Source organism: Hyperoodon ampullatus (assembly GCF_949752795.1).
Source record: "Hyperoodon ampullatus genome assembly, chromosome: 3".
Lineage (NCBI taxonomy): Eukaryota > Metazoa > Chordata > Mammalia > Artiodactyla > Ziphiidae > Hyperoodon > Hyperoodon ampullatus.
This window is the reverse complement of record NC_136916.1, coordinates 50936980-50955797: the sequence shown is the minus strand read 5'-3', so window position 1 is coordinate 50955797 and position 18818 is coordinate 50936980. Positions and strand designations below refer to the sequence as shown.

At 42.0% G+C, this 18818-nt stretch overlaps 1 protein-coding gene across 3 annotated transcripts in view; it reads left to right on the top strand.

Annotated features, from left to right (window-relative positions):
- RORA (RAR related orphan receptor A) overlaps positions 1-18818 on the top strand; it is a gene marked incomplete at its 5' end in the record, with an annotated part of 726551 nt that overhangs the window by 701703 nt on the left and 6030 nt on the right. For all 3 annotated transcript variants that reach the window (XM_079699026.1, XM_079699025.1, XM_079699024.1), the window contains 3 exons: positions 7273-7414; positions 10982-11377; positions 17271-17392. In XM_079699026.1, coding sequence (XP_079555152.1) covers positions 7273-7414; positions 10982-11377; positions 17271-17392 — 660 coding nt within the window. The remainder of the gene's footprint in view (positions 1-7272; positions 7415-10981; positions 11378-17270; positions 17393-18818) is intronic.

Sequence of the window (18818 nt, the reverse complement as noted above, 5' to 3'; positions counted from 1 at the left end):
AAATGTTAATATTCAGTTCTTGCAACCTGGTATCAGCCTTCTCCCACACCCATGGCCTCAGTTCCTGTCCTGGGGAGCTCCAATCTAGTGGAATCAATGAAAAATTTCATAGTATACAGCCAGATTGTTTTTTAAAAAACAATTAGGGAATAAAATTTTACAGGGCTTCCCTGGTGGCACAGTGGTTAACAATCCGCCTGCCAATGCAGGGGACACGGGTTCGAGCCCTGGTCCCGGAAGATCCCACATGCTGTGGAGCAACTAAGCCCGTGCGCCACAACTACTGAGCCTGCACTCTAGAGCCCACGAGCCACAGCTACCGAAGCCTGCACGTCTAGAGCCCGTGCTCTGCAACAAAAGAAGCCACCACAATGAGAAGCCCGCGAACCGCAAGGAAGAATAGCCCCCGCTCACTGCAACTAGAGAAAGCCCACATGTAGCAACGAAGACCCAATGCAGCCAAAAATAAATAAATAAAATTATTTATTTATTTAAAAAATTTTTTTCCCAGAGAATACAGACAGAAATCAGAAATAAAACTCAAGGAAAGGCACTTTGAAAGACTTGGTGAAATAAGGAGAGATACACTTGAGAGTTCTCTTTGAGGCAGCAGGAATGGGGGCAGAAAGCTGACGTGTGTGAGGAAATCAAGACTGTGTGACATTGGTTTTGTTAGCTCAGCACTGCAGGAGAGATGCTTACCTGGGAGGACACTGCACTTAAAATTAGGGCACTAGAGTTTGAGTCCCAGCACTAACACGTAGCCATGGGACAGCCTTGGACAAGTCACTTACCATTCTGAGCTTCCTTTTTGTTATCTGCAAAATCAGAAAACTAGAGTATAGACCTTAACAAAGGGAAGGCAGCAGAGTCTTCAGAAAGCTTTGTTAAAATGTTTGCCATACAACATGACATTTCTTCTTTTTTGACCTATAAAAATGGTGCTTTCACATTGTTCAAACTAGTTTGTATGTCTGCGACTATACTCTCAAAGCAACGTTGTAGTTCAATAGATCTCATGTGTATTTTATAAAAGCTACATGGATGATTCTCATACACCGTCAGTTTGAGAACTACTGAATCTGATAATCTCTCTACTTCATTTCATCTCTAAAGGCCTGTTTGTATTATTCTAATGTATTGCAACAACTCCATGTGAGTATGCTGCCACTAGGTGGTGGTAGTGTGCCGCAGCCACACCAAGTGCTGTATCCTACCCTGCAGTTCATCATGGTGGCCCTCTATGCTCAAGCCCACCATGTTTATAATGGCACATCTCCGTGTATCTTGACATCCGTAAAAAGTGAACTTTTAAGAAAGCCAAAGAAGTCATTCATTAGCTCAGCTTTTAGAAATAAAACTCCAAAATTGTGTACTTAATATCTTTCCCAGGTGACTCACAGCTTCAGCACTTTCTTCTTTATGTATACCTCCTCAGTTCCACCCCAAAACTCCAAGTGCTGCCTTGTGCTGTCACTACTCTCTGTGTGGCCTCAAGCTTCCCAGCCCCTAGAACTGGTGTCTCAGCTTACTCATTTCTCAGTGTGACCTTCTCCAGGATTGCTCCCCAGTCAGTCAAGATCCTGCTTCTACATTTATGAGCATACTTCTCCCTTGAGGAAGGAAGGTACCTACCATACTTTCTCCCTTTCTTCCTCTTCTTTCTTGCTCTTCTAATCCTTCTCCTCTTATGTATTCATCAGCTTTAAATACTTTTTCAGTTTAACTGCCCAAATCCTCTGAGAAACCCCAAGGAATACTAAAATGAAAAGTTTTTTTGTTTGTTTGTTTTTAAGGGAAAAAGGGGGGCAGGAAAGGAAGACCAAGCCCTCATTCTGTCTGAAATGCAAAGTTTAGTGTGTCTGAGTCACCCAGGCTTACCTCTTTCTCCCTTCACAGCTCTCACCTTATAACCCCACCTGACCCCTCCCACTTGGTATTTGATAGCTAGCCTTGTGGGCATGACTCTGTCGATTTAATCCAAAAGAAAGGTCTCTTCTCTGTTTCTTAGCACTGCCACTCCCTGAACTTTCCACAGTCATTTGCTCAAATGACTCAGTGAGAAATAAATGGTGTTGTAAAGAGTAAGGTGAAGCATCCATGAACAGGGAACTATATTCAATATCCTGCGACAAACCATAATGGAAAAGAATATTTAAATAAAGAATGTGTGTGTGTATATATATATATATGTAAAACTGAATCACTTTGCTGTACAGCAGAAATTAACGCAACATCGTGAATCAACTGTACATCAATAAAAAACAAACAAAAAACAAAGCTGAGGCATCCGAAGAAGTGAAGTCCTTTTCCAAACGTTGGTTCCAGCCTCAGTGCTGTCGCTCCAAGAGCATGTGGAAAGCCTTGTGGATTTGCTTTGCAACTGATGGCATTTCTCAAACATCTTTAATGATAGTGACTGTGTGTCCTTGAAGTCAGTTTGTTGTTGTTATTGTTTTGTTTGTTTTCTAAACAAGCCAGAGTAATTTAGAAATAAGTAATGTGAATAAAAGGAGACATAATCCTCCCAGTCAGAAATGAGGGAAAATCACGAAATTGTGAGACTGGTTTCCTCATGTAAATAACCCACATCAGGAGGTGGCAGTAGAAGAGGAATCTGTAAAATGACTGGGCATTGGCGCCGTGGCCAGCCAAAGGGGCTAACCTGAAGGAAAACGCTAATTTCAGAGCAGATCAGTCTCACTCTTTTGTTATGCATACCTTGTGTCTTGACACTGCCTCCTTTCAGGATTGCCTTCTATGAGAACCCCTAAGTGGGAATCCTTCTGAACACTCAAAGGAAGCAGAAAAACAACAAAAGGGATAAACGTGTGAGTTCTGGAATTAAACCACCTAAATTCAGATCCTGGCTTTACCTCCATGCTGGGGGGTAGGGGGGGAAGGGGGTGGGGGGGTTCTGAGCTAGTGCCTCTCTCTCTAAGCCTCAGGTTCTTTGACCTAAAAACCAGGAAAATGATAGCACCTGCCTCGTGTTGCCCTTGTCAAGATTACGTGATGGAATCCATATAAAGCACAAGGTGCCTAGCAAATAATAAGCACTGTTTTAACGATTCCTGGGATTGGTTTTAATCAAGTAGGTGAGACATATAGACAGAAAATGACTGCTGTGAAGAGAGAAGTTTGTCAGATTCACAGACTTAGAGAGTGAACTTGTGGTTACCAAGGGGGAAGGGTTGGGGTGGGGAGATAGATTGGAAGTTTGGGATTGACATGTACACACTGCTATATTTAAAATGGATAACCAACAAGGGCCTACTCTATAGCACAGGGAACTCTGCTCAATATTATGTAACAACTTAAATGGGAAAAGAATTGGAAAAAGAATAGATATATGTATATGTATAACTGAATCACTTTGCTGTACACCTGAAACTAACACAACATTGTTAATCAACTATACTCCACTATAAAATAAAAATTTTTTAAAAGAGAGAGAGGAATTGGTTATAACATAGGTCCCTTGAAACAGGAGGCACAGCATGCCACACAGAGGACCACAGTGGAAAGCACCAGGGTCAGTCAGGAGGCTGATGGAATGAGGGGGAAACATGGGAGGAGGTGGCTGGATGTTAGGGTTCTGGATCAGTTGGTCTGCATATAAAAGGTGTGCTCCCAGGCAAGTTGTTTGCTATTTCTAGGAATTAGGTAGTCCTGGGAAGCATAATCTCTCCTGGGTTATCAAGACCTCAAGATGTCAAAGCATTAAAAATACAGAATAAAAAGATATGATTAATACAGACACTCATTAAGATCTCTCATCATCATCATTATCATTATGCCCTCCCAGAATTCTCTTGTAGGAGAGCAAACTGGTGGTTGTATATAGCATCTGTGCTAACATCCTGGAATTTCATTAGTGGTGGTTTGATGTTAACTTGAGTTTAATATGTGAAAACTAAAGAGTAGCCTTTTTTTCCTTTGATAATGATCCAAGCATTATTCAAGAGCTGTGTCTAGTCCTGGATTTCAGATTTTTTAAGAAAGTGGAGAAACTGGAAAAGATCCTAAGAAGAAATACTAAAGGTACAAAAGAACCTAGAAAGAAAGGTGACAGATGCTGTGATTTGGTCTACAGACAAGGTAGATAACTTGGCAGCCTGCAAGTACTGGTTCCATTTAAAGAAAAAAGAGAGATTGTGTAGACATTCTCCATATTTGACGATTATAGAACGAAATGGAGCAGGCTCATTCAGCCTCAGCTAAAGGAAAAGCAAATAAATCCTGATCCTAGGCACCTGCAGTGACAGCAAACATGGAGGGTCTGAAGGTGGTAGGGTCTCAAGAAAGTAATAAACAGGGCTTCCCTGGTGGCGCAGTGGTTGAGAGTCCGCCTGCCGATGCAGGGGACGTGGGTTTGTGCCCCGGTCCGGGAAGATCCCACATGCCGCGGAGCAGCTGGGCCCGTGAGCCATGGCCGCTGAGCCTGCGCGTCCGGAGCCTGTGCTCCGCGACGGGAGAGGCCACAACAGTGAGAGGCCCGCGTACCGCAAAAAAAAAAAAAAAAAAAGAAAGTAATAAACACCTTTCAGCCTTGACAGAGATTATGTCTCAGACTCAACTGAATACCTGGACAGGTGACCTCTTGGTATCTCTTTCTAAGGATTATCTGCCTCTGTTACCATTTATATTTTCTTGAATTCTCTCCACTAAGCCCCAAAGAAAGCTTTACTTCTCACTTTCTTGTCAATAGAGGAAAAAAAAAAAAAACCATAGCTTTTTAGATATTTTGAGAAGAGAGAGATTGCCTCACAGAAGAGGCCAGACTTGATATCAGGGAGGTTTAAAGTACAATAGAGAGACAGTCTGAGACCCTGGGCCCCCAGCCTTGCCCATATTGGTCAGTGAGCAGCCTGGCAGAGAGGTGGTAAGAGATCAGTGCCTGTCCCTCCCATCCTAAGTTGGTTTCCAAAAGGAAAGAACTGGGAACTGAGGTCATATCCATCATAACCATGACTTAATCCACAAAGTCCCCAGCCATCACAGAAGAAAGCAGATGTACTGAATAGTTCTTCCTGAGTAGCTCACATACCTTTCTGCCCACATATTGTAGAAAAATCAGAAAGCACAGATGAACAGAAAGAAAATTAAGATCACTCATGCCCCCACCAACCAGTGCCAGCTGTTCTTTTCATTCGAGGACATAATTTTCCAAAGTTTCTTCCATGTTAAATATATGGATTTTCCCTACAAAATTGGATTATATTGTGTTTAGTTCTTTAGCTGTTTTTTTTTATTCAGCAGTATGTTTTTAATAACCCTTTTATGTCAATAATTGTATTTCTAAAACACCATTTTTAAAGGTTGCTGAATGTATAGATATCCAGTATGACTCTCCCAATTCACTACTGTTGGACATTTAGCGTCTTTCTAAAATTTTTTTTCTACCTTACCGATAGTGCTGTGATGAACATCCATGTAGGTAAATCTTTGTACCATTCTTAACATTCCTTTAAAATATATTCCTTAAAGGGTAATTACTGGTTCAATGGATAGGCATGTTTTTAAGGATTTTGATAGAACTGCCAAGTTGGCCTCCAGAAAAATCTTCTGGTGAGAGAGTGCTCTTATCAGTTTGCCCAGCACTCTGTCACTCTGTTAGTTCTTCAGGATTTTACCTTACCTTCTCCACTAGCGTCCCTTTGGTGGGGATCATCCGTCTTTGCCATTAAAGATTTGAAGGTGACTATACTCTTTTGTACCTTCCATGGCTCTGCTTCGTAGAAATGACTCTGGTTACCTTCTTTTTTTTTTTTCAGAATACATCCCTAGTTTGGAAAACCACTGAGAGATAAGTAAACAATCAAAAGATAACCAGAAACAACCCCCCCATATGTTTGGAAATTAAGAAATGTGCTTGTATAGATAAACAACAATATCCTACTGTATAGAACAGGGAACTATATATATATATATAAAATATATATATATATACACACATACACACACACATACATATATATGTAACTGAATCACTTTTGCTGTACACCAGAAACTAATACAACATTGTAAATCAACTATACTTCAACTTTTAAAAATGTGCTTCTCAAGAACATATGGATTAAAGAAGAAAGCTGTTGAAAACTAGAGCATGTTTCAGGTTGAATAATCATGAAAATACTACATAGCAGAACTTGTGGGCTGCTACCAAAACGTAACTAAAAGGAACCCTTGCAGCTTTAAGAAAAGAAACAGCAGTGAAAATTAATGAGCTAATAAGAATCTAGCTCAAGGGCTTCCCTGGTGGCGCAGTGGTTGGGAGTCCGCCTGCCGATGCAGGGGACGCGGGTTCTTGCCCCAGTCCGGGAGGATCCCACATGCCGTGGAGCGGCTGGGCCCGTGAGCCATGGCCACTGAGCCTGCGCTTTCGGAGCCTGTGCTCCGCAACGGGAGAGGCCACAACAGTGAGAGGCCCGCGTACCGCAAAAAAAAAAAAAAAAAAAAAAAAAGAATCCAGCTCAAGAAGTTAGCAAAAATGAATGAATCAATGAGTGAATGACTTAATTAAATCCTTGAGGTCAGTACTCCTTACGCATCTTAGTGCAGCTCCTTATTTCCAAAACAGTGCTTAACAAATAAGTGGAACTTGATGAACATCAGATTGGATTTGTTCAGTCTTCAAGGCCATGATTCTAAACACATGGTATTGCCAAACTGTCAAGGGTAGAGTATTCCCAGTCTGATTGATCTGCCAAGATAATCCTTCCAAGTGTCACTTAACTTCTTGGGGCAGTAGATTCTGACTTGAGAAATGGAAGACGCATAAAAGATGGTGGATTTACGTGGTCTGGTTGGGATGAGCACAGTGTACCAGGATTGCAGCCCCCTGAGTTACGGTGAAGCTGCATCTTCTTATCTCTGGACACCCCAGAAGAGTGTTTTGTGTGTATTCTACTAAAAATGTTTTGGAGATAAAGGTTAAAGATAAGTGCCTTTGTACTGTTTCATTAAGCACGCAGCTTTTGATCATCAGAGACCAAGAAGAGGGCCCAATCCTGTGCCTTCTACATAGGCAGCTGTCTGCTGCAGTTAAAGTTTTGCATATGTAAGGAACACAGGATTGGGCTCTGGGGATCAATTTTACTCGAGGAAAAAGAAGTGACTTTAATTTCATTAATGGTCTCCAGGATGATTGTGCTACAAGTTTAATTCTCCATTAAATGTGCATGCTGCATGGCGCTCCGTTTCTTGCCTTTAGTGTCATTCAGCTCCAGCTGACACTAACCTGTTTTCTATTTCATAACTGAATCACAGGGCTTTTTCAGGAGAAGTCAGCAAAGCAATGCCACCTACTCCTGTCCTCGTCAGAAGAACTGTTTGATTGATCGAACCAGTAGAAACCGCTGCCAACACTGTCGATTACAGAAATGCCTTGCCGTGGGGATGTCTCGAGATGGTGAGCACCCGCAGCCTGCGTTGTACAGTAGCACAGGGTTGTGAAAGTGCCCTCGGAAGCCTGGACCCAGATCTGCCAGAATATGTCCCCTCTGTCCCTCCAGCCCCTCCACCCCTCCCTCCTCTGGCGGCTTTGTGGGTGTCACAGCAGTTACTTCTCCTCCATAAACCATTCCAGTCAGTTCACTGGATGATGGAGGACTGGGGGTGGGGTGGCGTGGAGGAGAAATGTCTGTGTGTGGTCAGAACACCTTCAGATTTTTGACGTTTAAAACAGGGCTCCCCAACCCCCAGGCCACGGACCACTACCAGTTAGGAACTGGGCCGCACAGCAGGAGGTGAACGGGGGGCCAGCGAGCGAGCGAAGCTTCATCTGCGGCTCCCCATCGCTCCCATTCCCGCCTGATCCCCCCCACTCCCCCGTCCGTGAAAAAATTTTCTTCTATGAAACCAGTCCCTGATGCCAGAAAGGTTGGGGACTACTGGTTTAAAACATTACATGTGGATGAATTGATGGAAGGTGAGTGTCACCTGAGGGTCTTAAAAAGGATACCTTCTAGAAGCATTTTTCCCCACAGAAAACACAAGCCAGAGCTAATTGTTACATGTCTTACACTAGTAAGGTTATTGGCAGTTGGGATGAATTAGCTTTTATGCTAACTGGATCCAAAGTCAAACATTTGTACATACAGTATGTGTGAAAATAGTGCAAAGCATGCCCAAGTGACAAATGTTCTTTTCATTAAGAGAAACTATTTTAAGAACTAGAGACCATCTACCATTCATTTGCAAAACAGTTCAGGATCTTCCTGGAAAACTGTCTTAAGTGCACAGAATAATCAACACCAGATTTCAAGACTATTCTTATATAAGGAAATTGGGCAGTTAGTGTAGTGGATACATTTTAAGGACCTTTCCAAATATACTGGCTGGCTGGTTCTCTTGAGAGATCCCTTTGAAGGAAACATCTCTTCCAATGGAGTTTCAGCCTGTGGAAAAATAACTTCAGGCTGCTGGGCAGGCATTCTGAAGGTCTCCTTTCCCCATAATCAGATGTTCTTGGGGCCTGTGGACCCACCCAGGCACAAGTTGTACACAGGGTGACCTCTTAGAATTTGTAGGACCAAAGTGAAGTTTTGGGGATTGGAAGATGCAAGTCACAGAACTTACACTGTATTCTCAGAAATTCCTGTGATATGCAGCTCTGCAGATTTCATCTTCCAATGGCACTAAACTCATAAAATTAGGTATATCTCTCATGAATCTGTAAGTTAAAAATCACAAGTTGTGTGTGCATTTTCTCAAGACCCGATCCAGGGACTTCCCTGGCAGTCCTGTGGTTAGGGCTCTGGGCTTCCACTGCAGGGGGCGTGGGTTCGATCCCTGGTCAGGGAACAAAGATCCCACAAGACGCACAGCACGGCCAAAAACAAAAAAAAACCTGATCCATTCATTTCACTTATGGGATAGTATGATTACTGTGTTAATATTAAGAAAAGAGTTAAAACACAATTCAGAGTCATAGCAGAACAAGTTTCCCCTATGGGTATTAATCCCCTTGGGGGTTCCAGAGTATGCTTTTCAAAAAAATTAAGTACCTTCAGTATGCCTTGTGGAGATTTCTCGTATAAGTGACAGCACACTTTGTTGTGGACTTGGAGTGAATTTGGGGACTTATACAATTATAGGCCTGAAATTCAGAGCCCACATCAGCCTGACTGCTATCTAACCAGCCCCACCCAAGTTTGTCACCTGAGTTGTGGAAACTGGAAATTGACCAGAATCCAGCTCACCTGTTTCCTCTGTGCAAAATGAAAGTACATCCTCCTTGGCAGGAAAAAGATCCTCCAGCTGGCCTGGACAGTGGGCCCTGATTCCCAGCTTCACTTCCATCTATCCTGCCTCCTGCCCCAAGACTCATAGAATTATGTTGATGGTCAGATGGGTGAATTCATCCACCTGGTCAGGTATCAGTTTAACCATAATCAATTAGGAGGTCTTAATCCCTCCAGCAGCGGCTTTATCTACACATACAGAGTCAGGCTGAGAAATAAATGGGTTAGTGGGGGGTTCAGACCAGGAAATCATAGGATTTTTTTCCTCAATTATCTGGATGTTTTAGGAGAAATCATTTGGGATTCTAAATGAACTGGAAAATTACTCCAGTCACTGTTCCACTTTAAATATGGGGACACATCGCACGGAGAAGGGCTGCACACACAAATTCTCCCGATGGGGATCTTCCACAGAGTCTGCCCTTTCCAAAATTCTGATATTCTTTTTACTTGAGGCTAAATGAGAACAGCAGAAAGTGTCCTTTAAAGATGGGTCCAAGGCATGGAAGCAACCTAAATGTCCATCGACAGATGAATGGATATAGAAGATGTGGCACATATATGCAATGGAATATTACTCAGCCATTAAAAGAAACGAAATTGTTATTTGTAGTGAGGTGGATGGACCTAGAGACTCTCATACAGAGTGAAGTATGTCAGAAAAAGAAAAACAAATACCGTATGCTAACACATATATATGGAATCTAAAAAAAAAAAAAGGTTCTGAAGAACCTAGGGGCAGGACAGGAATAAAGACACAGACATAGAGAATGGACTTGAGGACACGGGGAGGGGGAAGGGTAAGCTGGGACGAAGTGAGAGAGTGGCATGGACAAATATATACTACCAAATGTAAAATAGCTAGCTAGTGGGAAGCAGCTGCATAGCACAGGGAGATCAGCTCGGTGCTTTGTGACCACCTAGAGGGGTGGGATAAGGATGGTGGGAGGGAGATGCAAGAGGGAGGAGATATGGGGATATATGTATATGTATAGCTGATTTACTTTGTGATACAGCAGAAACTAACACACCATTGTAAAGCAATTATACTCCAATAAAGATGTTAAAAGAATAATAATAATTTTAAAAAGACAGGTCCAAGGGTCTCACAGGGACCCCAAGACCCAGGAGCAAGAGAGGGCATAGACTCAAGAGATGTAATTCATGGAACTGCAAATGCTTCGTCCAGTCTGTTGAGCTTTCGCAAGGAAGCCCCAGATTTGGCTGTTTGATCAGGAAGAAACTCATGTAAGCATACGGATTAGTGAAATGAGTGCAAGTTGAGGTTTGACTGCTTGTGCCCCGATAACACCTCCGTGAGTCTGTGCGTCCCTGTGCTCTGGTCTGAACACTGGGAAGAGAAATGTCTAGACCAACTGCCTGGGTAGAGAGGGAACAAGCCCATTAAGTCGCATTTCAGTAGCTCCCACTGAGCCTAGGGTTGTGTGACAGCACAAAAACGTAGGTGGTCATTGCTCTGGGTCTCTTGTACCAGCCCTGGGTCTGTTTGTGAAATGCAGCTCCTCTGGGATGTGTCTTTGCTTTTTGGGATGTGGAACAAGCCTATGTGAGGTGGGACCATTTATTTTCACCTCGGGATCACGTCCTTATTTTGTGGTTGTGTGGTTTTTGATGGAATTGTCTGCAACTTCAAAGGAACTCCTAAAGCATGCTGGAGAGGATCATGGAGAAAAGCGTGTTGTATACGGTGTGCCTTGGCTTTTTTCTTCCAGCTGTAAAATTTGGCCGCATGTCGAAAAAGCAACGAGACAGCTTGTACGCAGAAGTACAGAAACACCGGATGCAGCAGCAGCAGCGAGACCACCAACAGCAGCCTGGAGAGGCCGAGCCGCTGACTCCCACCTACAGCATCTCGGCCAACGGGCTTACGGAGCTTCACGACGACCTCAGCAGCTACATCGACGGGCACACCCCCGAGGGCAGCAAGGCAGACTCCGCCGTCAGCAGCTTCTACCTGGACATACAGCCTTCCCCGGACCAGTCAGGTCTTGATATCAACGGAATCAAACCAGAACCAATATGTGACTACACACCAGCATCAGGCTTCTTTCCCTACTGCTCTTTCACCAATGGAGAGACGTCCCCAACTGTGTCCATGGCAGAACTAGGTAATGGCTTCCGTGTTTCCATTGGGGTGGACTACTTGGGCCATTTGAAGGAAATGGGATTTGTCTGACTTTCCTCTAATGAGTTATGTTATTAAAATGATGCATCTAGAAGGGTGAGTCACCTTTACCATTTGGACCACTTCATAATTCCAACCTGCCCCCTTGTTTTTGTCCACTGTTTCCCATCATATATTCAAGAAACTCAGTGACCTCTCAGCATCAGAGCTGAGACAATATGAACTTAAAGCAATCTTTAAATTCCACAGAAAACTGTGAGTTCAGGGAATGGCCCCATTAACTCCACTGATTTAGTTATGTTCTAAGTATTGCTTTATACCAAAAGTTATAAAAATAGCAACCCACAAACTTAACCTGGCACATAAACATGGGTTTTTGACCAGTGCAGAGCTTTACAATTTTTGAATTGGTTGCTAAAATTTTAAACCTGGACAATTCCACCTGAAAGTTCAGATTTTCAGTTTCTTGGGGAAGGAAAAAAAAAAAAAAAGATCTAGTTACACTGGACCAGCATTTGGGAATGGCAACAACCAACTGGTACCACTTAGGGCCCAACGCCTTGAAATGGGCCCATCCCACTCTCGGCATTTATATCACTGCCCAGTCCCTGTATGCATCTAAGTTTTGCAACTCTGACACATTCTATAATCGTTAAAGGGAAATTGGCTTCTTTATTTGCCAGAATGTTTTGGTGATGGATATTAATGCAAAACTGATGTATTTCATAGAAGACTCACCATGCCCCAAAAAACCCCCCACAAAAACCTGTCATTTCCTTATTCCTGTGACATTGGTGCTTCTTGGGAGATGTGACCTAGAAATGTTAACACAGACAATGGAAAACTTTTCATTTCAAGGAAGTTGTGTTATAACATCCTCTGTTATATTTACTCAATTTTTAAGCACAGCACTATTATTAGAGAAACTTTGATAAGGACCTTTACTCTTTGAGAATTTGATCCACTCCTCCCCACGGCTCCTCACACAAGGTTATAATCCTTTGGGATATTTCAATTAGTTGCTATGAAGATGACTAAGTTAAGAGGAAGAGAGAATGAAGACTTCACATGGAAAAGAACCAGCGGGTTCTGACTTGAGCACAGACGTCCTTAGTTCACAGAAATAATGGTTGTGTTCTTTAGATGGTTTCTCCACCTCTGTACCCCATAAAACATTTTTTAAGTGAAATTTATATTTCCAGTAAAATCTTTCTCCAAATAGAACAAATTGAATGTTCTTTACGGTTTTTACACAAGCACCTCTTTATGGGTCTAAATTTAAATCCTCAAGAGCAGGGACATTTTAAGCCTGGTCTTTAACCACTGAACAGCATTAAAGGTGTATCCCAGCTCTTTTGATTAACAGAGAAACCTCAGAACTAGAAGCCAAGCTGAGCAGAGCTAGGCTTGATTTTTTTTTTTTTTTTCTTGAACTAGAACAAAAACCTTCCGTTTTTGTCGTGAGATCTTGGTTGACTGAGCCTTAAGCAGAGCTGTAATGAAAGTAAAATTTTCAGAAATGAATAAGGATTTGATTGAAAACTGACATGATACAGTGAAAAATGACCTAGCTCACTTTAGGTTTGCTTCTACTTTATCATAAATACTAGTGAATCTATGCCATTTGCTTGTCAAATGTTCAACCCAGAGATAAACTCACACTGCTTGGCCTAAGTGTGTCCCTTGAACATGGCACTTGGGCTAAATGTGCACTAATACCCGAGTGGAGCCAGAAGTGGCTCAGCCGATTTCCCCAGCCCCTCCTTCACCCACAGATCCCTTTCCTTTTCTACAGCTGTCACCTCCCAGTGAGTCTGAGAGCCCTGTGCCCTCATCCATTCTCCATGTTCTCCTAAACTAGGGATTTTTCACACATAATTGTGGCATTTTTCCCACGATGAATAAAACTAACTCATCACTAGGATTTGCCCCAAACCCAAAACGAAACAAGAATTTAGTTGAAAGGGATATAACGGAGCTCTGATTTTCTGTCCCATTTACAGGTGCAAAATAGTTTGAGGAGCTAAGAGTAGTGTAAAAGCAGCCAAAGACCTTGCTGCTGCTTCTTCAAAGCTCTCTGAAGTTCCCTGGCATTTCCTTGGGGGCTTAAGTCCGACTCTTTCTTTAACTAACTTGACTTCATTTTAGGCTAAATTTTATCATCAGATTTGAAACAAATGAAACCATTTGTGCAATTGGAAAATAAATTGTAAATTAACATATCCTAAGCTCAGTTCTATCTTTCAATAATAGTATCTACTAATCCATTATACTGTTAGTGGAAATACATCTGCATTCCTGGCTACGAAATTTTGCCCCTGATGTACACTTAGTACCTGAATTATACATTCCAGATATACTACCTAGGTTCCTTTTTTTAAAAAAGCTAATTGGGGAATTCCCTGGTGGTCCAGCGTTAAGACTCGGTGCTTTCACTGCCATGGGCCCAGGTTCCATCCCTGGTCGGGGAACTAAGATCCCGCAAGCCGAGCTGCACAGCCAAAAGAAATAAAAAATAAAAAAGCTAACTGCACTTATTACTATAATTCATAACTAAAGCCTTGTACATAAGAGATAACTGGTATGTTGGGCAAAGCATGAGACAAGAAGTCAGCTTATGTGGGTTGTGGTCCTAGCTTTGCTGTAGGTTGTACAACCTAGTATAAGTCATGTTACCTCTGCAAGCTGCAGTCTCCCTACCCATGGACTATAAAGATTCAGAGCATAGACTCTGGAGCCAAATTGTGTATGTTTGAATCACTGTCCACTTGCCAGCTGTGACACCTTGAAAAGTCACTTAACCTCACTGTGGCTTGGTTTTTTCATCTGTAAAATGGAGATAATACTAGTATCTTCCCCCTAGAGTTGTCATGAAGATTAAGAAAAAATATTTGTATATATACACAGTATATATATATATAATGTATATATATAGATGTAGGTAGGTATGTTATATGAGTCTGTTATATGAGTCTATGTTATATAGAGTTTACATAGTAAACTCTACCTAAGTGTTAACTTTTACCGTCATTGTTAATGTCATTATCTACAAAGTGATGAGAGTTTGGACCAGATGATATCTAAAGTTCCATACCACTGTGAAAATCTGTGACTTTCTCAGAAGACAGAATTTTCCTTCTGAAGTATCTAGACCTTGGCTGTCCTGATGAAGCCATCATAGTTGAGGAAGTGAACTGATTTGCCTGTCACAAAGTGAGTTATCCAACTGAGCTCAGACCAGAAACCAGGTCTCCTAACTCCTAGTTCCAAGGTATTTCACTATGCCAGACTGTTTGTCTGAGAGAGCACACTAACTTCTTAGCTTTTACTCAGTCTGACCATATTCTCCTTTGCTGAAATGGAGACTTACAAACAGCACAGTGTCTAAAATCTTACACTTGCCAAATCAAGTATGAATCTTGATCAAAGGCAGCTGGTGAGAATGCAGCCACTGCCCTCTACTGGTCATTGGACATTGCATCATTTGTTGTCGCTTCTAAAAGCTGGACTCAAATAGGTAGGGATGGGTGGGGACAATTTTTAAGGATGAAGTGAAACAAGATGCTGACCAAACTAACTGGAAACAAAGCATGATCTGGAAGAGGATACTGTGAGCTTCTTCCCATTCTTCCCTTCCTAGGATTCTCCCAGCTTCCCTGTGAATGCTTTGCTTTCATCATTTCTTTCATATTTATAAAAATTGAATTTACTATGTACACACTTATTTTCTTGTTTCTGATTCCCCATTATTTTGTCTTTATTCCCCTCTTCTCTTCACACACATCACTGATTCTAAGACATAGACATAATTTCTTTCTCTCTCTCAGTTTCTGTCTCCTTTAAATTTTTTTCTTTTGTTTATGTTTTATTTTTTATGATATTTACTTATGTTGTTTTCACGTCTGTGTGTTGCCAAGTAGAGCTGTTAAGGTTTATCGTGCTTCAGTGTTTCAGAATCTCTGAGGAGGTTCTAGTCTCGAGCTTTGTTTAGGTGAACCTGCTCCGTTTTCACACAAACAAATCTGATTCTGTTTGACGGAAGCAGTAACAAATTTCCAAACAAAGACACTCTTACTAGTGTTGCTAAGTTTGCCCTCAGCACCACTGTTTTAAATAACTTTCCTATTATATATTCAAGACCCTGGGAGGGGCATCTCTTTAGGATATGGTTTTGTATTCTTGGAGTCTTGTCAGTTCTTCTTTTAAAATACTTCTTGAATTGTCCATCCCTTCCATAACAATTATTAGCAACCTATTTCAAGCTCTTAGTCCCTTATGTCTAGATTTCAGCAGCCTTCTAATTGATCCTCCTGCCTCCAGTCCACCAATGACAAAACTGCTTGTTCTGTTTCCCCAAATACAGTGTTCAGCATGTCAGCTCCCTCTTGAGAATCCTGCTGACTCCTTTTGTTAATCAAGTCCATACCCTCAATCTCAACATTCAAGATCCTTCAGGATGTGGACTCTTCTCTACCCATACTTCTGTTTTGACACCATCACTTTTTCACATCGTCCTGTCTCCTGTAGATGCCATATCCATTCTTTCATCTACCATCCCTTGAACGTGGAACTGGTCCACTCCCTCACACACTGGCCTCTGCCTACCAAATCCTCCCCTTCCTTCAGGGGCCAATCGAGATGTTCTCTTCTGTCAAGAAGCATCCCCTAATTCCCCTCATCTCTCCCTTCTCTGATAGCACCTATTATGTTTTTATTTTTCTTTCTCTTCTAGTAGAATTCAACTTCATGCTTTATTGTCTGGTGTCTTAAATTGTCCTTTCAGCATGTATGTACATGTTCTCCAGATTATAAGTCCCTAGAGAAACTTATTTGGCATCTATTTCTTTTAATATCTTCAAATTCAGTACACTTCAGGGTAATAAGAACAAATGTTTATGTAGCAGATGCTATGTTATCCTCTCTATTCTAAGTGCTCAACTCACTTAATTTTCACAGATGCCCTATGATAAGTAGGAAATTAGGTACTATTTTCCTCATTTTACAAATAAAGAGACCGAAGCGCAGAGAGGTTAAGTAACTTACCCAAGATCACACAGCTACTAAGTAGCAGAGCTGAGATTCAAACCCAAGCAGTCTGGGTCCAGAGTCCATCTCACCTCTTAACCACCACACTATATATATAGTGACATAGTAGGCTTCAGTAATGCTTGTTCTGCCATTTTTTTTTTTTTTTTTTTTTTTTTTTTTTTTTTTTGTGGTACGCGGGCCTCTCACTGCTGTGGCCTCTCCCGTTGCGGAGCACAGGCTCCGGACGCGCAGGCTCAGCGGCCATGGCTCACGGGCCCAGCCGCTCCGCGGCATGTGGGATCCTCCCAGACCGGGGCACGAACCCGCGTCCCCTGCAGCGGCAGGCGGACTCTCAACCACTGCGCCACCAGGGAAGCCCTGTTCTGCCATTTTTGCAGGAAAAACAAAATACATAGTTGTTGTCCCCCAAAAAATACCATTTTCTAATTTTTCAAGAGTAATCCTCCCCCAGTCAATGTATATGGCAGATCTGTCTTCATAAAAATACCAAGTACAGGTCGTGTCAGTCATTTTTCACACTTCTCTAGGTCAATATTTTCAACTCCAACATTCACTCCCAGACGCTGGTGTAAAGGCACAGAGAAGGTCAGGTCAGGAGGATCTTTGAAGACGCCAAGCCTTATTGCTAAATGTTGGCTTTGCCTGTCCTTCATCCTCATGTCCCCAAATATAGAGTAGTTCCAAATTGCTTACTTAAATATGTCGAGATCATTAAAACTGGTTCAGCCATGTTGCTTTATACTTGTTACTTTTTAAGTCAAATACTAAGTAGGGAAAACCCTGAAGAACTTGGCTTTTCATGTTGTGATCTCCTGTTTTCTCCTTAGAACACCTTGCACAGAATATATCTAAATCACATCTGGAAACTTGCCAATACTTGAGAGAAGAGCTCCAGCAGATAACGTGGCAGACCTTTCTGCAGGAGGAGATTGAGAATTACCAAAACAAGGTAGACTGAAGAATTTTACCTAAGATTGAGGCAATGTTGGGAAGGGTGTTTGTGCAGGAGGTTTGAATACAAACAGACCAAAGAATGAATGTTTTTCATCAGATAGCAGATTTCTATTTAAAAATCTTTCTTCCAGAGCTGATCACGCTCTTGGGGCTTTGTCACCTTATTGAGATGTCAGTGTGCGAAATTTCAGAAATAGCACACAGATTCTATTGTTCCTGTAACTATACACATATGTCCTATCATTTGTCAACAGGGAGCTAGATTAAGGAGCTTCCAAAAGGCTCAAAGAATTGGGATTTGTCCCGATATCACAATGGAAGATTTCACGGTCCAGAAGTTGATGTAAAATAATCTCAGCCTCATGGTTCCGAAGTTAAAAAGGAGGAGTTTAGAGAATATGTGTAAAAAAAAGTTTGGAAGCTATGATTCTAATTCCAGTCTGAATCTAGCAACATGAGTCTGACAAGCAGTGCTGCCAGTTACCTTTTTCTATAAAACAGTCTGATCAACAAATTACCTAAATGGGAGGGCAGGGCTGGAGAAGGAGGACTTTTAATTATCCATTCTGCCTTTAGTAAAAGAAAATGCTGTGATTTTTCCCAATAATCATAGAAATTCAGGCTTAGGAAGTACCGTAGAGATTATCAAGGTTAATCCTCCCCTTCATTTTACATATGAGGAAACGAGCATCCCTTGGCACATGGCTGAGAGCGAAAACATCAGGACTAGACCATGAGTCCTGGTTCCTAATTCAGTGTTTCTTCCATCCTGTTGTATTGGTAGAAACAGTCTTAAACTAAGATTGGGGAAATAAGTGAGCAACAAGATGGATCCAGGTTGGCCTGTAACTAAATTGGAGAGTGGGTATATAAAAGGAATTAAACAGGACAGGTTGGGGGAATAGCAGCGTATCACCTTGTTTACCTTTGAGATAGCAGGTAACCCCAGCAGCCAAAATTACCAAGGGAAGCAAGAAAGCAGCAAACAGCAGCAAGGTGTGTGAAATGGGATTCAGAGTCAGAAATGCTGGGATTTGAATCCCACCTCCAATACCTCTTAGCTGTGAAACCTCTGTGAGCATTTGTGTCCATTTATGGGTAATGGAAAAACATTCTTGTGAAAATGAAATGAGACAAGGATGTCATAAAGCACCCAGCTCATAGCAGGTGCACAATAAATATAACTGACTCCCCTTTTCTTCCCTTCCCCCAGTAAAGTGGTGTGAAATTCCCCAAGGCAAAATAATTGCTGACAAGGAGATTCTACTTTGCTACTCTCCATGGCCCAGGATTAAATCAGTGGCGTGGGTTGCTTTCTTGACTCCCGTTTTCATCTTCTGCTGCATATATGCTCATAACATCTTCCCCCTGTCCCTTTGCCACCAAAATGGTAAGAGAGGAATTGGAGGAGACCAGGAAGA